At 56.9% G+C, this 18,640-nt stretch overlaps 2 protein-coding genes across 2 annotated transcripts; one reads left to right on the top strand and one right to left on the bottom strand.

Annotated features, from left to right (window-relative positions):
* The first annotated feature begins 1,731 nt into the window (after positions 1 to 1,731).
* On the top strand, positions 1,732 to 17,207 carry LOC102562712 (pre-mRNA-processing factor 39). Its single transcript, XM_059718439.1, has 14 exons — positions 1,732 to 1,860; positions 2,153 to 2,559; positions 4,599 to 4,724; positions 5,780 to 5,898; positions 6,523 to 6,690; positions 8,040 to 8,229; positions 9,229 to 9,336; positions 11,263 to 11,427; positions 12,270 to 12,396; positions 13,646 to 13,914; positions 14,340 to 14,524; positions 14,985 to 15,059; positions 15,182 to 15,329; positions 16,750 to 17,207. Exons 1-14 carry the CDS (start codon positions 1,749 to 1,751, stop codon positions 16,813 to 16,815), a joined length of 2,265 nt encoding a protein of 754 aa, XP_059574422.1. The 5' UTR covers positions 1,732 to 1,748; the 3' UTR covers positions 16,816 to 17,207.
* An 85-nt stretch (positions 17,208 to 17,292) lies between these two features.
* On the bottom strand, positions 17,293 to 18,619 carry MRPL49 (mitochondrial ribosomal protein L49). Its single transcript, XM_006265009.4, has 4 exons — positions 18,501 to 18,619; positions 18,080 to 18,251; positions 17,623 to 17,747; positions 17,293 to 17,462 (listed from the first exon to the last, which is right to left on the bottom strand). Exons 1-4 carry the CDS (start codon positions 18,594 to 18,596, stop codon positions 17,313 to 17,315), a joined length of 543 nt encoding a protein of 180 aa, XP_006265071.3. The 5' UTR covers positions 18,597 to 18,619; the 3' UTR covers positions 17,293 to 17,312.
* Positions 18,620 to 18,640: the final 21 nt, after the last annotated feature.

The following is an 18,640-nucleotide window of genomic DNA, read 5'->3' as shown; positions in this document are numbered from 1 at the left end:
GATTGGGCTGTGCTGCTTTGAGGAGTGGGGGTTACACACTTTTCATTCCAACTGACTCCAGAAGCTCTTCTCCACCTTTTATCAGCATACACAGATGTAAGCAGTTCTTGCTCATGACTGCGCTGCAGGCAGATATGAAGACGGTGGAGTCCTGGCTTTCCTGTCTGGTCCTGGCCCTGCTGTGGGGGTAGATGAGAGGAGGAAGAGAATGTTTTCTGTCTCATCCCTGTGCCTCTGCTTGGTTTGCACATCCGTGAAAGGAAGATTAGCGTTCCCTATCACTGGGGGCTTAGCCTAAGGCTTAATGGTGTCATGTTGTAAACCCTTAGGCTCCTTTCTTCTCCAGGTCACGGGTGCTGCACCTAGCTTCTCTTCCAAATGCCTGTAGCTATTGTGACTCCAGGTAGCAGCAGGAAAGCCTATCTGCCACTTCACTTCACTTCCTAGACCAGTGATTCTCAGCTGGGGCGGTGAGGCACCCTGGAGTACCTTGAGATCATTTCAGGGGTGCCAAGGGATGCCAATGCTAGGTGTGTAGATACGATTCACAGGATGAACCTACGGATCCTGACCTGGGTCTTTCGGAGTTCTTTGCAACAGAAGAACTGCTCTGTTATTTTTCTGCACTCACAAAAGGGGGAGGGGGTGAAAACTAAGAGCTGACGTGTTCCCCCGGGGGGAGTCGAACGAGGGTCCTTTGATTCTACGAAGGTCGAGAACCACGGCCCTAGCCCGTTCTTAGCCAGGTCTCTTTACCAGCAAGTCTAGTAACAACGTATGAGTGAAGTGCTAGAGAACGGGCTCGTCCCTCCTTGCCTAAAGCCACCAGCCGAGCTTCCTCCTAACGAGCTTTCCTTTTCGTCAGCGTTGCAGCCTGGCACCCATGCAGTTGAATGCCCTTAGTCCTCCCCCCTCGTGTTCCTGAGCCCTCCTGGGCACGCAGAGGTGAGGATGCTTATCGACCACTCTGGCCTCTCAGTGGAGTGTTTATGATGGCTCCTGGCTGCCTTGGTCTGAGACACACCAGGGAAATGATAGCGCCGCTCACGGCCACTCTGGCCTGTCTTCATCCGAGTCTTCGCTGATTCCTCCTGGCTGCCTCTGTCTAAAAACAGCAGGAAAAGATTGGCCGTTTTGACCCTTCTTCCTGTAGGCCCTTATTGGTCCTCCAGAGCACAAAGACCCTAGGAAAAGAAGAGACACCTCTCTGGCTTCTCATTATCCTGCTCTCTATGATTCCTCCAGAGCCAAGAGAACCTAGAAAATGAAGAGACTCCTTTTGGCCTCTCTGCCTTGTCCATCCCACTCTCTATGGTTCCTCCAGGCAACAGACACCCTAGGGAATGAAGGGAACCCCTCTCGACCGCTCTAGCTTCGCTCCAAGGCCTCTATGGTTCATCTTGGCCGCTCTGGCCTCTCTTCCCGCCGCACTTGGCACTGGAGGACCAAGGGGGAACCATAAAGGGCGGGAGAAAGGGAGGCCAGAGCGGCCAAGAGCGACTAGAAGAGACCCAGTAGTACCATGATCAGAGGCAAGTCTCTATGGTTCCTCTGGGTCCTCCAACGCAAACCGCCCTTCCTGCTGGCTGCTCTACCCCGTTCCTTTAATGCTCCCGCCTCAGGAGGGCGGAAGTGGTCGGGCGCTCTAGCTCGCAGCTCTATGGTCTCTCCCCCAACGCTTCGCGCGCTTTCATCCGGGTCCCCGCGGCCGCGCATGCGCCGTGCGCTCGAGCTGGCAGCGCGACAAGATGGCGGCAGAGGGGCTGGAGGCGCCGGCCAGTCCGGGCTGCGGCGGCGGGGCCGGGGCGGAGGGAGTCCCCGGCCCGGGGGGCGGCGGGGACAGTGGCCTCGAGGCGGCGGGTGAGCGCGGGGGGGAGAGAGAGGGGCTGCGGAGGGGTCAGGGGTCGGGGGGGGCCTCGTGGGCGGGGGGGTGGGGAGAGGTGAGGGGGGTCACGGGTCAGGTTGTGGGGCTGTGGGGGGAGGTTAGGGCAGTGGGGGAGGGGTTAGGCTGTGAGGAGAGGGGGTCAAAGGTCAAGGGGGGGCTAGAGGGGTTGGAGGTTGGGGCGGGGGGTTGTTTCTCGAGGGGGAGGGGTCAGAGAGGAGCCTCCGCTCCCCCCACCCCCTCACACGCTGCATTTCTCCCCTCCCGCAGGGCCCCCCCCAGATGTGATCCCCAAACCGCCCAGCCCAGCCCCCGCCCAGGCGGAGGAGCTGCCCGCGGAGCTGCAGGACTGCAACGGGCTGAGCGCCGAAGCCACCGCAGACGCCGGGGGGCCGGGGTCCGGGCCTGGGCCGGGGCCAGGGGTGGAGGACTCGGAGATGCTGGAGGAGGGCGAGGTGGTGGAGGAGGGCGAGGTCGTTGAGGAGGAGGTGGTCCCGCCGTGCCCCCCACCTAAGGAGTCGCCCTCGCCGTCGCCCCCGCCCCTTCCCAACCCCCCGCTGCCCGAGGAGCCACTGCCCACGTATCCCCTCGAGTTCGAGCGGTTCTGGAAGGCGGCGCACGAAAACCCCCATGACTTCGCCGCCTGGACCGAGCTGCTGCAATACGTGGAGCAGGAGGTGAGCGGGGAGCGCGCCCCACCCCTGCTCCTTGCGAGCTTTCCCCACAGCTGTATCCCAGGGCCCCCTGCAGTCGGGACACCGGGGTCCTCTCGTTGGCTTTAACAGAGCAAAGGGTTACATTTCTGGGAGTCAGGACTCCAGGGTTCCCTCTGGCTTTAAGAGCCTGCTGGAGACTGAGGGGTTAAAAGGCTGGGAATCAGGTGGCTCCTGGGTTCTCTTGCTGGCTTTAGGGGCCGTTGGCAGTTGAGGGGTTAAGTCGCTCGGTTCCCTTTGGGGCTCTGCCAGGCGGGGGACCAGCATCCTGTGGGTTGGTGCAGCCGCCGTGGCGACACCAGGGTCCTGTCCCCGGCTGTGGCAGGAAGCACGTGTTGGTCGTTAGGCCGTGGGCGTGGCAGGGACTCCTGGGTTCTTTCCCCGGGGGCTGGCTCTGCAGTGCCTGTGCCTGACTGGCTGATGCGTGCCAGGTAACACAAGCCTTCATTCAAAGCCCATGCAACCATCGAGATTAGGGAGATTTGGTCAGAAATGGGGACCCCAGTGACCTGAGAGACTGTGTCCCCCCTGCAGTGGCCACCATCTCCCCATCTACTGTGTTTTCTGGCATGTGGCCCCCTCTAAAACAGGAACTGGAAACTATAGCATACTTTATAGGAGAGAGATGTGATAAGAGCAGTATCTTCTTTATCGGGGGAAAGATAGCGGGTGCAGTTTTCCAGCTATGCTCAACTTGGTGCTGCCTACGAACTAGGAATGTTGCCTGGAGGGGACTGTCACTTGTCTTTGCAGGCGGGGAGACCGGATCTGGTTTCCCATGATCACCTCTTAGAGAAACTGGCCAATTGTCGCCTTGGGTCCTCCACGATCCACTGGCTGGAAAATTGGCTCCAGGGTCGGACCCAGAGGGTAGTAATTGATGGAAGTCGCTCATCGTGGTGTCCTGTGACCAGTGGGGTCCCCCAAGGCTCTGTCCTTGGACCCATACTGTTCAACATCTTCATTAATGATGTGGACACTGGAGTCAGAAGCAGACTGGCCAAGTTCGCCGATGACACCAAACTCTGGGGCAAAGCATCCACACCAGAAGACAGGCGGATGATCCAGGCTGACCTGGACAGGCTCAGCAAGTGGGCGGACAAGAATCTGATGGTGTTCAACGCCGATAAATGCAAGGTTCTCCACCTTGGGAAGAAAACCCCGCAGCATCCTTATAGGCTCAGCAGTGCTATGTTGGCTAGCACTATGCAAGAAAGAGACTTGGGGGTCATCATTGACCACAAGATGAATATGAGCCTGCAGTGCGATGCTGCGGCTAGTAAAGCGACCAAAACGCTGGCTTGCATCCATAGATGCTTCTCAAGCAAATCCCGGGACGTCATTCTCCCCTTGTACTCAGCCTTAGTGAGGCCGCAGCTGGAGTACTGTGTCCAGTTTTGGGCTCCAAAATTCAAAAAGGGTGTGGAGAAGCTTGAGAGAGTCCAGAGAAGAGCCGCGCGCATGATCAGAGGTCAGGGAAGCAGACCCTACGATGACAGGCTGAGAGCCCTGGGGCTCTTTAGCCTGGAAAAGCGCAGGCTCAGGGGTGATCTGATGGCCACCTACAAGTTTATCAGGGGTGACCACCAGTATCTGGGGGAACGTTTGTTCACCAGAGCGCCCCAAGGGATGACGACTAGGTCGAATGGTCACAAACTACTACAAGACCGTTTCAGGCTGGACATAAGGAAGAATTCCTTTACTGTCCGAGCCTCCAAGGTCTGGAACAGCCTGCCACCGGAGGTGGTTCAAGCGCCTACATTGAACACCTTCAAGAGCAAACTGGATGCTTATCTTGCTGGGATCCTATGACCCCAGCTGACTTCCTGCCCTTTGGGCAGGGGGCTGGACTCTATGATCTTCCGAGGTCCCTTCCAGCCCTAATGTCTACGAAATCTATGAAATCTCCCAGATTGCAAGGGGGTAGGAGGAGAGCCCTGGTTGAGGGCTGGTTATGGGGTTCTTGTCCATGCTGATGCTAATTTATTTCTCTCCCGGCTCAGAATCATCTCTTGTCGGCCCGGAAAGCCTTTGACAGCTTCTTCGCCCACTATCCTTACTGCTATGGCTACTGGAAGAAGTACGCCGACATGGAGCGCAGATTCGACTGCCACAAGGAGGTGGAGGAGGTGAGAAAAGTGATGCACCCAGACAAAAATAGCTCAAACTTATACCTAGACTGTGATGGGCTATACATTAGCTGTTGCCATGCAGGAAAGAGATGTGGGAGTCACTGTGGACTGTTTGCTCAAAACATCAGCTCGGGGCTTGGCAGCCATTTAAAAGGCAAGCAGAATATTAGGGATGATTAAGAGGGGAATTGGTTAAGTACCTGATTCTCCTTTATAAATCTGTGGTGCATCCGTGATTTGGAGACTGCCCAGTTCTGGTCCCTGCACCTCCAACAGGATGGAAAAGAACAAGAGAAGTTAGAGAGGCAACGAGGCTGATTTGTGACGTGGAGGGGCTTCCCCGTGAACAGACCGAAGAAGCTAATGGAAGAGAAAGTGGTGGCTAGAAGGATGAATAGGTGGAGCGTGGGGGGGCTAGATGGACAGAGAGGCCTATTCCATTTAGAGACACTTGAGTGGGGAATGTTAGAAGGGTTTCTAAAAAACTAAATGGGGAAGAGAGAGCCAGTACGGATTTATTATGGGCTGCCTCTCCCCAAACAAGAACAAGGGGTCACACAATTGAATGAGCAGGCAGTTGGTTTAGAACTAACACCAAGGAAGTTCTTTCTCACCCAGCGTGGAATTAAAGGGTGGAGCTCATTGCCACCAGATGTGGTGAAAGCTGAGTGTAACCAAATTCACCAAGGGGATTGGACACATTCTTGGAGAAAAGGGGCGTCCGTAGCTGATGAGCATGGGAGAGACATGGCTTTGAATTAGAATTTCCTAGACCTTAAATGCTGAAGGCTGCAAGTGAGAGAGAAACAGGGACACAAACCCTAGTCAGAACCTGGTCTTAGAGCATCTGCTCTCTGTCCCCATGTGATGCACAGGATTGGGCAAGGCGGACCTGTTATCTGACCCAGGAAATGGCAGTTATGAGAAGGGGGATCGTGGGGTGGCCTCTCTTCCCAGCACATGGCTTGTATTAGGACTGGGGTGGGTCAGGGAACTCATCTGGGGGAAGGGTGCCTGTCTCTACCCTGCTGAGCTCCCTCTCTGCCCCATAGGTCTTCGAGCGAGGACTCCAGTCCATCCCCCTCAGCATGGACCTGTGGATCCATTACCTCTCCTACCTCCAGGCCACCTTAGACATGAACCTGCCTGATTCCATCCAGAAGATCCGCGGGTAAGTCCTTGTGGTGAGGAGGAAGCGGGGGGCTGGTACTGCCTTCCCCGCTAGGAAAAGCGGGGATCTCGCCTGCTCTGTGCTGCCGGCGACTTGGGGCGGTTCACATCCCAGCAGCGGCCGGAGGGGGGGCACAGCCAGCATCAGGCGCCTGGCATGGGCGAACGAGTGGCATACCGTATTTTCTCACCTACAAGGCACCCTGCAATATAAGACGCACCTTGTCTTTGAAAGGCAGCGCGAAGACACAAAGATCTTTCCTTGTAGTAACTGAGTTACAGCAGCCAGGGAGCCCAGCCTGCTTTGTTCTGCTTCCTGTGAGTCGCATGTATTTTTGCCTTTGCCCAGTGAGGCAGAAAGTGCTCTTACCGTATTTCCTGCATATAATGCTCACACCAGTTCCCTGCTGCTGTTTTTCTTGCAGGGAGGAAAGCTGTGTGTTATAGGCAGTGAATTACGATAGATGGGACCAGGGCTGAGAATGGGGTAAAAGGGGCTGCGGCGGGGGGGAACACAGCCTGCCAGGTCACTGGGGTCCCCATTTCCGAGGCCCCCAGGGGCTGCCGTGTTGTTGCCCCATTAACGGATCCTTCCCTTCCCCACCCCCCCTCTCTGTCTCTGCAGTGTGTTTGAGTCAGCTGTGGCTGCGGCGGGCATGGACTTCCGCTCAGACAAGCTCTGGGAGATGTATGTGGAGTGGGAGAGAGAGCAGGGCGATCTACGGGCCATCACGGCCATCTACGACCGGCTCCTGGCCACCCCCACGCAACTCTACAGCCACCACTGGGAGAAGTAGGTGACACGACCTTGGGGGAGGGAAAGGGAAAGGCGTTAGGGGCCATCAGGGATTGCTCCTAGAGATTTGTTCCTGTGCTTCTGCGGAGCTTGGGCCTCCATGGAGAATCAAACCAGCGCCCTGGCATTTGGCTGTGCCTGCCCCTCCCAACCAGCCTCAGGGCAGGGAGCTCAGGGAAAGCTGTTGGAAGAGCTTTGTTTCTCCAGCCTCAGGGCATGAACCACCCAGGAGCTGGTGTGGAAAGAAGATGAGATGAAAGGCCTATGGGCAAGCAAGGCCACTCACACTGGGCAGGGCTTATGGAGGCCTTGAAAGCCTCTGGCCACAGCGCTTTCTTTACCCCGTGGACCCCCAGGTCTGGCCCACTACCCCTGAGGCTGCGGGCCTCTGAGCTGGATTTGGAGAGCAGGAGAGTTAGAAACCTGGAGGGGCCGGGGCATTCTGTCCCTCCTTTTCTCTGGGAAATGGGGCTGGGACTGTGCCATGAGGGAGTAGCTGAGAGCAGCATTGCTCAATCTTTTGGTCTCCTACAGAGCTGGCACCGCCTCTGCATGCCAGGATTGGGTCCTAGGGGGCCAGTGCCACCCTTTCCCATCCCCCTCACGTGCTGGGATTGAGTCCCACAGAGCTGGCACCACACCCTATGCACCTCGATTGGGTCGGGGGGGAGGGGAAGCAACTAGCCCCACCCCCCTCATGTGCCACGATTGGATCTCAGGGTTCTAGCACCTCCCCCTACATGTTGGGACTTGTTCCTAGAGTGCTGGCACTGCACACTGGGATGGGGACCTGGTGTAACCCCCCACCATGCTGGGTTTGGGTCCCAAGAGGCTGGCACTGCCCCCTCCTGCTTCCCCATCACTGGGATTGGGTCCTGGGGGGACTGACACTGCTCCCACCATGTGCTGGGATTGGGTCCCTGGAGACCAGTCCTGACCCCCTCCCCTTCACACTGGGATTGAGCCTCAGGGGGTCGATACCACCCCTGTGTGGCAGGATTGGGTCCTGGGGGGTGGGGAGCACTGCCCCTGCCCAGCCTTCCACATCAAGATTGGGCACTGGGCCCATGCTTCTCCCACCTGGCCCTGTGAGCTGGGATTGGGGCTTTCCATGAGTCCAGAGGTTTGGCAGCAGAGGAGTGGTTTACTGTTCTTCCACTGCCCAATTTACAACCTCACAGAGATCCTCACAGGCCAGATGACATGGGGCCACATACCAGAGGTTGAACACACCCCCAGTTTAGGCCTGGGCAGAGGACGAGGGGGGGGAGGGGGCGGCGCTAGGTTTGCTTGTGGGGGCAGATGGTGCCCAGCAGGTCTGTTGCTAACCACTACCCTGGCCGCAGGTTCAAGGAGCATGTGATACACAACCCCATCCAGGATGTTGTGACGCCCGAGGAGCTGGCGTGGCTCCAGTCCAAGTTGGTCACAGACACCGTACAGAAGTTGCCTGAAACAGAGGCTGAAGAGCCGCCGCCTGGGGAAGATGTGCCCCCAGGGCTGGAAGCCAAGCAGGAGGCAGGGGTGGATGACCAGGTACCTACCAAATGTGGGCGTTGGGGTAAAGAACCAGCTCCCAGCCCTCTGATTTGCTGCCCTAGATTTGCAGCAACATTGCAAGTGACCCCTCCCCCAACCTGGCTGGAAGGAACCAGACCCACTCAGGGGCTTGTCACTGAACTCCTCCCCCCACCGCTGCTTCAGCCAAGATGGGTCCCGCCACCTATCCATGTTCTCAACCTGCTGAGGCTCAGCTGGGTGGAGGAGGCTGATTCACTTCCTGTCTCAGAGCATCATGGGGATTTTCTAGGCTTCTGGACATTGCCAGTGGGGCTGGGAGGGGATTCCCCCTTTTCTGCTGGGGGGGGGGGGTTGTTAGGCCTTCCAAGTCAGAGACACTGGGTGTTGGCTGCTGCCCAGGCTGGGGGTGGTGGCTGGGCTATGCCAGTGCTCCTGCTGGGACTTAAGGCTGAAGGGTCCTGGCTAGAGGGTCTTGCCCCTCTACTCAGCATCAGACTGATGCTGTATTTAGGGTTAGGAAAGAATTTTTCCCCTGATCAGAATAATATGGACTGGAAGGGGGTTTGCCTTCCTTTGTAGCAGGGGCATGGCCTCTGCTTGGGATCCCTTGAGCATATATGAACTCTTTGACAGCAGGAGGACGTTGGCGCTGTGATCCCCCTGCTTTTCTTGTAGCAGGTTGGGGTGTGATGTTTCATAGTTTCTAGGGTTGGAAGGGACCTGAACAGATCATCAAGTCCGACCCCCTGATATGTAGTGTTTTGTTAGGGCTGACAGTAGTTTGACGAAGAAGTTGGATGATGGAGTAATCTGAAATGATTTGGGCAGGGCTGATCCTGCCTCAGGCAGGGGTTGGACTAGATGGCCCCTTCCAGCCCCACCTCTCTCTGATTTCTGTAATGGTGCCCTGCAGCTCATGCACCTGCCTTCAAGCCAAGTCCTCTGGGCAAACCAGAACAAGACCACCAGCTTTGTAGATACGTAATATCTCTGCTCTTTCCTTTCGCCTTCCAGGCAGATATCGACCAGGACAAGGTCCGCGAGCTGGTCCTCTCCATCCGGCAGCAGGTCTACGCGCAGAACGAGGCAGAAGTCAGCAAGCGTTGGACCTTTGAAGAAGGGGTAGGTGCCTCCTGACATCTTCTGCCTAATGCCACCCCACCCTGATCACTCTGTAACGTGTTCATGGGATCTCTCAGATACATTTAACCCCCCTTGCAGTGATGGGACACGGCTAGGCCTTGTCCCCCAGCTTTACCTGGGGTCGGTTCAAGGTCTTGGGGCAATAGGCCATGTAGTTGCATGACAGGGTTGATGGTGGAGTTTTAGGACCAGGTCAGACAAGAATGTGTCTAGGCTGGTTTGGACAGGGCTAATCCTGCCTCTGGATGTGACCTCTGGAACTCCCTGTTCTTCTGGCTGCTCTAAGCCATATGCTAGACACAAAAGCAGGGGCTGCTTATAAAACATTGAGAGAGCTGAATCTCTTCAGCCTTCACAAGAGATGGCTGAGGGGAGATCTTGTGGCCGCCTATAAATTTATTAGGAGAGGTCAACGGGGAATAGGGGAAGCGCTGTTTACTAAGGCGCCCCAGGAGTGACTAGGAATAATGGGTGTAAACTAGTTGAGAGTGGAATTAGGTTAGATATTAGGAAGAAATTTTTCACAGTAAGGGTGGCCAGGATGTGGAACGGGCTCCCAAGAGAGGTGGTGCTTTCACCTAGCTTGGAGGTCTTCAAGAGGAGGCTGGATAGTCACCTGGCTGGGGTCATCTGACCTCGGTCCTCTTTCCTGCCAGGGGCAGGGGGTCGGACACGATGATCCATTGTGGTCCCTTCTGACTCTACAATCTATGAATGCAGTTCTAGGCAGGATCTGGCCTGTTCTGCTGATTCTGTGATATGACACGCAGTTGGCTTGCCCAAGCCACCTGGAAAAAGGCAGGGTAGATGTGTACCTTTGTAGACTTAACTAAGATTAAGTCTTAGTTTATATAGAGAGAGGTTATAAGATCTTTTTTGCAAATGAGAAGAATAGGGATACGTATAAAGAGCACAGGGGAGGTGTTGCATTCACTACGTGGCCGCTAGGGGGCAAGGTAACTAGCTTGCACAGAGGAGTGACTACCACAAAGAGAAGCCACCCTCAGTAGCAGATGCATGGGACAAACCCAGTGTAACTTGGCCTGTCATCAATCTACTCTAGTATGCCCCACAAGAAGCCTTATTTTGGGGGTGGAGGCCACATCCTGTATCCTCTGCATTCTATTTCTTCTGGAGTAACTTAAGACTATGCCCCAGAAGTGGCCACATATACACCGCATTGTCGTGTGCCTAGCATATCTGTCCCAGCAAAATCTGTGCATCTGTCTTCAGTGGGAAAATTTTCCTTTGCTGGAATGTAAGCATGGAGATGCTATGCCATGCTGCTACTGAGATGGCGAAGTCCTGTGTTAACACTCATAGCCATAGCTGTTGGTTGAACACTGTAGCTTGGCCCTGGAATTAGCTGCTGGTTGTATCTCGATGAGGCTCGTGATGTGGAAACCACACTTCTTTACATAAGCTCCTATGAATTAACTGCTTAGGATACAGAACAGTCTGGTTGCTGCCCTTTGTGAGGGTCTGGGGCCTAACCTTGTGTGACAGTAACTCCTTCTAGGAACATGTGCATCCAGCTTTCCAGGAGGCTGTCTGTCACACCAGGAAATCCCTGCTGCCTCCTAACTCACCAAGACTCTCCCTGGGGTGCAACACTGCCTGGATGCTGTGTTGCCAGGAGGACTTGCTTTGTGTCACCCAGTCAGCCAAGACTCCCTTTTTTTTTCCCCTATATTTTGCCTTCTGGAAATAAGGTGCGTGTTCTATGCAAGAAAGTATGGTAGCATTGCGCCCCTTGCTCTGATCATCCTCAGAGCAGGCCTCAGTGATTCTGGGAACAGCACTGATATCCAGTTAAGCCAGCCCCAAAGGATTTCTCACTGCAGAGGTTAGCCCTCCCCTGAGCTGTTCTGGAGGGAACCTCATTCCTACCCCACTCTCCCACAGATCAAGCGGCCCTACTTCCATGTGAAGCCGCTGGAGCGAGCCCAGCTGAGGAACTGGCGCGACTACCTGGACTTTGAAATGGCCCATAGCTCTCATGAGCGTACCATCGTGCTCTTTGAGCGCTGCGTCATCGCCTGCGCCCTCTACGAGGAGTTCTGGATCAAAGTGAGCGCCCTGCCCCTGCCCCCCACCCCCGCTCCTGCCTCTTCCTCCTCTCCCCTTTGACTTCACGAGATAAAGCTGGGGGATCCAGGCCTCGGGATCTAAGGACACCGTTCGCTGGCCTGAGCCTCCTGGGACAGGTTGGTTTTAACAGGCCAAGCTCCCTGATCAGCAGGGAATGAAGCGATCTCATTTTACATGCTGGATTTCTGGAGACAGGTCTCCCTAGGGATAGGAGGAGCCAGCCTCAGTACAGAAGCTCTTACGTGACTCCCCCTGCATCCTGCGGGGAGATGCTGGGGGTGGCGTGGGGGGTGGATCGACTCCTTTCGGCTTCCTCCCACCAGCTGAAAAAGAATCCACCCCCTTCCTCTCCCTGTGCCGGATGCCATCTGCTACACCCAGGCCGTGAGTCACCCACGGCCGGAGAGGAGACGGTGCGCCTAGGGGAAGCAGGTGCTTGAATCCCCTGGGTACCAGCGCCAGCTCACTCTGTCCCAGCTCCAGCTGGCAGCGGCACGTCGCGGGCGCCTGATGCCTCGGCCGCGCGTTGTGGTTTTTTTTTTTTGTCTGTGGAGCAAACTTCTAACAGCCTTCTCTTAAATTCCGCTGCTGTTTTTCCCTGCCCGATCTCTCCCACCCGCCTAAGAGGGTGCAGGAAACCCTGAAGAGAGGTGCGTTAAGCCCCCTCACGTGAGTGCACCGTCCCTCCCCGGGGCAGACTTTCATCCCTTTACCGTGCCGCCCCAGGCGGGAGGAGCTAACCCATTCCCTCAGCCTTTCTTTCTGCCTACTCCCCTCTTCTTTCTCCCCCCAACCTCCTCTCTTTCCCACTTCCCATGCAGTACACCACCTACTTGGAGAACCACACGGTTGCCGGCACCCGCAGCGTGTTCCAGCGGGCGTGTTGCTACCACCTGCCCCGAAAGCCCAGCATCCATCTCCTCTGGGCTGCGTTTGAGGAGAAGCAAGGTCAGTGGGAACCCAGCTAGCAGTGGGTAGTGCGCACACAGCTCCTTTGTTGTCTCCCCTCCTGTCTTGGAGTCCTGTCCCCCCCAGTCGACTGCGGCCTGATAATTCACAGTGGTAACTGCCCCCGTGACTACAGTTGCCTCATGGTGACCTCTTGGTGGGGACAGTTGTTCTGGCTTTGTTTAGCACTGGGACATCAAATGTGTCTTGCACAGTGGACTGCACCTAGATCTCAGGGCTTCCACAGACCACCGATGAATTGCAGGGACGTTTATCCCTAGAGACCCTGGAGTTAATGCTGCTGTTGCCTTGTTCCCTCTCCTCTTTTCCCCCTGTCTTAGTCACCAGGGCAATTAAACCCCCCTGGTGCTGGTAGCAAAGGTAGTGGTGCATTTAATGCTTATAGGGCTCCAGCAGCTGTGGCCACAGGCCTTGTGGGCCGATTGATTTCTCCCAATGCCCCAAATTAGAGGCGAAAATGTTGGGTCGTCAACTTGGCCGGCTGAATTGGCCAACACCCGTTGTTTCTGTTGTCAGCTCCATCAGAGACCGGGGTTCTCTCGCTCCTGATCCTTCCCCTGTAGTTCAGCTTGGTGGCACAGTCCCCCACCCAGATGTCACTCTTTCTAGCGCAAGTAACTTCATTAGCAGCCTGTGGGACCTAGGCCAGATTATCATGATCCATACAGCTTTGCCTGGCTTCTAACTGCTGCTTTGTTAGGAACGCACCCAAATCTCCTGGCTTCCTTTACCTGGAAACCTTCGCACGTGTCAGGAAGAGAACGGAGACCCCCATCAGTTCTGAGATTCACATCCCACACTTTCCCTTCTCCCAAAAATTCCCAGCTGGAGATTGGAGCACGGGTCTTATACGAGGGAAGTGATCCTGACTGGTCTGGTGAAAGGGAAACATCTTTTTCTCCTTCCTGCTGCCTTCCTACGTGGGGGCACGTGGTATGCCAGTAAATACGGTACCTCGTCGGCAAGCGCTAGCCGGTCCTGCATTTTTAAGGTGTCCGGTGGAGGCCCTAGGGGCGTCGCGGTGATGGCGCCCTGTCCCCTCTCGGTCTCTGCAGGCTCCTTAGATGCTCGGGGAAGGCACCGCTAAGCCCCTGTAGGCCCCCCCCCAGAGCCCCGCGCGGTAAGTGGAAACTAGCGAGGATCTGTCCCTCCCCCGGGTGCTCCTGTCCCCTACTGCCCCCCCTCACCTCTCTCCATGCCTCGTGGATCTATCCGCCACCCCCTGCAGACAACATAGAGGAGGCACGGCGCATCCTAAAGACCTTTGAGGAGGGCATGCCTGGGCTGGCCATGGTGCGGCTGCGGCGGGTGAGCCTGGAGCGGCGACAAGGCAACCTGGAGATGGCCGAGGCCTTGCTGCAGGAAGCCATCCAGGCCAACGAGGGGCTGCCGCTGGCCTCCTTCTATGCCATCAAACTGGCCCGGCAGGTGCTGAAAGTCCAGAAGAACCTCATCAAGGCTCGGAAAGTCCTCATGGACGCACTGGAGAAAGACCCGGTGAGGGATGGGGCGGGGAGCGGGCACTGGGCAATAGCCCAGTTAGGTTTGTGGTATAGGAGGGAGGCAAACCTGTGCTTCTCACAGGGCCACTGAGTAGATCCAAGTGGCTGGTACAGCCTGGGACCCAGATGGAGGAACCTAGTGCTATCTGAACCTAGACTGAGATTGGGGTCCCTTTCTGAAGCCCCAGCTGCTCCCTGCCCCACAGAGATGGCAGGCTGGATAGAGGGGGGAAATTGAGGCAGGGACCAGAACATGAGCAGGGGGCAGAATGCCTATCAGGCTTCCAGTGTCTCCCAGCTTGGAGCCCCTGGGGCTGGTATGTACAGCCAGTCACCACATCGCCTTTCCCTTCTGACAGCCACCCTCCTGTACTTAGTCCTGTGGTCTCACTGCCTCCCTCTTCTCGTCCTGTCCCACAGGAGAATGCCAAGCTGTATGCCAATCTGCTGGAGATGGAGTTCAGTGCCGACATCAAACAAAATGAAGGCAACACCATGACGTGCTTTGATCGGGCACTCAACAGCAGCCTGTCTGAGGAAGCCAAGATAGTCTTCTCACAGCGCCGTGTGGAGTACCTTGAGGACTTCGGCTCCAGCATGCACAGGTGAGGGGGGCCAGGTGGCTTTCCCCATGCCTAGCACAGCTGCCTCAGCTCTGCCATATGTGGGGTGGGAGATGGCTACGGTGTCCCAGGGACTCTGAGACTAAAGCAGGGAGCATTTGGAGGTCTTTATTCACTGGGAACAGGGCCTGAGCTGAGCCTTTGGCCTGAACACCTAGCCCTGGGCAGGGCTAGTGCAGGGTGGCTAGCCCATGGCATATGTGTAACATGGGCAGCCTGTGTGTGTAGCACAGGGCAGATCAGAGGAAGGAGCATGGCAGTCTGGGGTGAAAGCAGGCAGTGAATTGGGGCAAGGGGGCACAGAAGGAGGCCAAAAAGCAGCAGTGGGTTTGGGGCATGGGCACACAGGGAAGGGGGCTGAAAGCAGAGTGGCTGATGGAGCAGGGGGAGAAAGCAGAGCTTAGCTGGTGGCACTCTGACCACCTTTTTATGTGTTTCCCAGCTTGCTGGTTGCCTACGATGAGCACCAGAAGATCCTGAAGCGCTACGCGGCCCGCAAGAGGGGCCCCGAGAATGGGTAAGGCCACCAGCGTGTGCAGGCAGGGAGCTGGGGGGCAGCTGTGGGGAAGAGGTTGCCACCCTCCTCATCCTCCACCCTTCCCAGAGCTCACCAAGGCCCCTTTCCTTTCTTCCCCACAGTGCCGATGAGCCAGATGAGAAGAGGATGAGAATGGAGGACGGGGCTGGGATGATGGGGCCTGGTATGGCTGGAGGCATGAACCAAGGCATGGGGGGCGACGTGGGCAACAACCCATCGGCCGCCTACAACTACAACGCGTGGTATCAGGTGGGTGGCGCTGAGCTGTTCCACTGCTCCATCACCCTCTGCTTGACCTCCACTCTCTTCTCAGAGCAGTGGCTTTGCTGCCTGTTTGGACCTGCCCCTTGTATCTGGTACGGTAGTATCTCGCCTACCACGTCTCCAGTGAAGCCCCACACCCTGTTCTTGGGAAAGCAGGGCAAAAAGATGTTTCCAGCATTATGACTGCATAGAACAGGGATGGAGCCTAATCTTCAGTTCAATCAACCTTCCTTTTTCCTGCTTAACTAAAGCTGAAGCCCTAGTTGCTGCTGAAGACTGGTCTGGGGGCAGATCTATGAGTTTGCTCTTTTCAAATACAACCTGAAAGGAGGCGGACTAGGAAGATAGACCAGGAAGAACTAGGTTAGCCAGGTTGCCAGGTTAACTTGATTAATGGATTGTGGAGAGCATTCAGAAGATCGATATAGCACCTGGGCCATGAAGACAATGGACTCCCTCAGCTGCCTGAACAGAAATGCTAGAGCCGCTGTGAGCAGGGGGTTTCTGTCTGGGATAGAAAATCAGCTACAGAAACATGCTGCAGATTGGGGGCCGCTGATTTTTTGGGGAAAGGTATATGTGATATGCTGGTAAATGCAGTAACCTCTACAGCATCCCCTGTGGGCTGGGAGACGGGCTGTGGCGGCAGCTTCAGGGGCCCTTCTGGGTTAGAGAAAGGCTGTAGGTGCTTCTGTGGGACAACGGGAGTGAAGGTGACCGGTTAATAACTGGGGTGGGGGGGCATTCAGGAAGCTCCGATTCAGAGGTCATGCCCCTCCTGTGCTCAATCACTACCCATGCCCCTTTCCTCCAAGAATGCATCCAATCCTTCTGTGAATCTGGGTAAACCCTCAGCTCCCACCACAGCTGGTGGCAACGAGCTCCCCTCTTTAATTTCACACTGGGGGAGGGGGGAGACTGCTGTGTTAGTTTTAAACTGATGACCTTCCCCCTAGTTTCTGGCTGGTGAGAGACAGGCCATGATACATCTCTGAGTTTCTCTTCCCTATTTAGGGTCTTACAAGCGCTTCTACGCTCTTTTTATGTCCTACCTCGAGAATCTTTAAACTGAATAGGGCCCGTCTGTCCATCCATCCACCCCACACACTCTCATTACCCTCTTCAGCGTCTTCTCACAAGGCAGCCCCTCTACACCACGATTCATCCGTGTTGCCTTTCTGTGCACCTTCTCTAGTTCTATCATTTTGGAGGCGCGGGGACCAGAACTGGGTGCGGTATTCAAGGCACGGGCAATCCATGGATTTCTAAAGGGGTGTCGTTTCTGGCTCTGTGAAATCATCCCTAATGTGTTGTTTGCCTTTTTCCTGGAAGCCGGTGCGCTGGCAGTCTGTCCCCAGGCAGGCTTCACATCTGCTGACCCTCTGTCCCTGCGCTTTCTCCACAGCAAAATTACAGCGCTTACGGCTACCAGAACCCCTGGAACTACAACCAGTATTACCACCAGAGCTGAGGGCCGGCAGGCAAGACGGCCAGAGATGCAGAACCGCGACAGGGAACTGGACTGCCTGGCTCCTTCCAAATGGGAGGCCCTGCTTCCCACCCCACCTTCTGTCCCCACACCGCAGCGCCCACCCCCGGGCACTGAAGTGCGCTCATCTCTGGGGAGCTTTGAGATTTTCTCCTTCCCTGGACAGCTGGACTCTGCACCCAAGCAAGAAAAGGGGGGTGGGGGTGAGTTCCTCACTCCCAGTACCACCCCTCTCCACCCAGCTCACAGGCTGCTGGGCTGGGGTTGGGTTGGTTTTTAAACACCCAGTTAGCAAGGGGGCCCCTTTTGTAAAACTTTTTTTTTCTGTACATTTCATGTGGCGTTGGGTGTAAATAAACGTGGGGGTAAGCACAGCACGGGCTGGTGGCATCTGATACCCGCTCCCTCCTCCCCTCAGCTCCAGCCCCCTCCGGGACAGACCACAGCACCAGACAAGCAGCAGCTTCCCCAGGCTTTATTTAGAACCCCTTGTCCAGCAGCCAGGCCTTAATCTCGGCGTCGAAGTAGCCCTTGATGCGGATGGTGCTGGTCAACTCATTGACCTGTGTGGGTGGTGGCGTCTTGCCCAAAAGCTGCGCGAGGAATTCCTTGACTTCCCCCTCCAGGGCCTGCGGTCAAAGAGGAGAGAGGATGGGAGATGTTGCAGATCACGGGTGCAGCTGGCTCCCGGCTTGGAGCAAAGCGCTCATTAGGGGACCCTGGTCTCACAAAGGCGCCTCCCCCCAGGACAGACACTGGCTTAGGGGCAGGCACTGGCGGGATCCTTACCCAGATGTCCCCCTCAATCTTCCGGATAAGCGTCATCTTCCTGTTGCCGGTGGTGATGTCCGTGTAGACAGGGATGTTGTGCATGCGAGAGCGGCGAACAAAGTACGGGAGCTCCGGCGGGGGGTCTGCCGAAGAGAGAGAGAGGCTGTGGAGGGATATCACAGCTCCGTAGCCCCCCGCTCCTGGCTGTGACCTTGCCCCGGCCGTGCTGAACAAGGGGGTTGCTGGGATGTTCAGCTCGGCGCAGGTTTGCTTTAGGCTCCTAGCAGTTAGGATGAGCGGGGACGTTTCCAAGCAACGATGGGATGGTTCGGGGCCCTCTTAAATTAACAGGCCTGGAAAGCACAGGGGGAGCGGGGAGATTTTAAATAGTGCCAGAGACGAAGCTGTTTGCCGGGATAGGGGGAGAAGCGGGGGTGGGACGGGTCTGCCCCGGGACTGGGGAGAAGCCGGCTACCTCGCGGGGGGCTCCAGCCAGACGGCGTGGGGTAGTGCTCGTGCTTCGGGGGCTCGGGCACCCGGGTGGGTGGGATGAGCCGCTCCACCCACTTGTAGTCCTCCGTGGACTCCACCATGCCCGGGTAGTCCTGCTGGGCGGGGGGCTCCGGCGGCTCGGCCTGCGCCTGGCTCTGCGACAGGGGCCAAGAGCGGCAGCGGTGAGGGCGCCGGGCCGCAGCCCCCGCCCTGCCCTGGGAGCCCCGGGGGCCAAGGGCGGGGGCTGGATACCCTGTCCCCGCCCCAGGGGAGGGGCCCGCGAGGGGCGGGGACCCTGTTCCCGCTCCAGCCCCGCCAAGGGAAGGGGAAAAGCGGACGTAGCCTGGCCCCCCTCGCCCCATGCGTTGCCCGCGGGAGCGCTCCCAGCACCCCCGGGCCGGTACCTGCAGCAGCCGCCGGGCCCCCGCGCCCCACGGCCCGCCCGCGCCTCGCCGCAGACCCAGCCTCAGCCCCAACCCGACCCGCGCGGCCGCCGCCATCTTGCTGCCGCCAGGGGCGGAGATATGGCCGGCCCCGCCCCTAT

The sequence above is a fragment of the Alligator mississippiensis genome, chromosome 15, assembly GCF_030867095.1.
Source record: "Alligator mississippiensis isolate rAllMis1 chromosome 15, rAllMis1, whole genome shotgun sequence".
Taxonomy (NCBI): Eukaryota; Metazoa; Chordata; order Crocodylia; family Alligatoridae; genus Alligator; species Alligator mississippiensis.
Note: the sequence above shows the minus strand (reverse complement) of the source record. Positions and strands in the feature narration are given on the sequence as shown.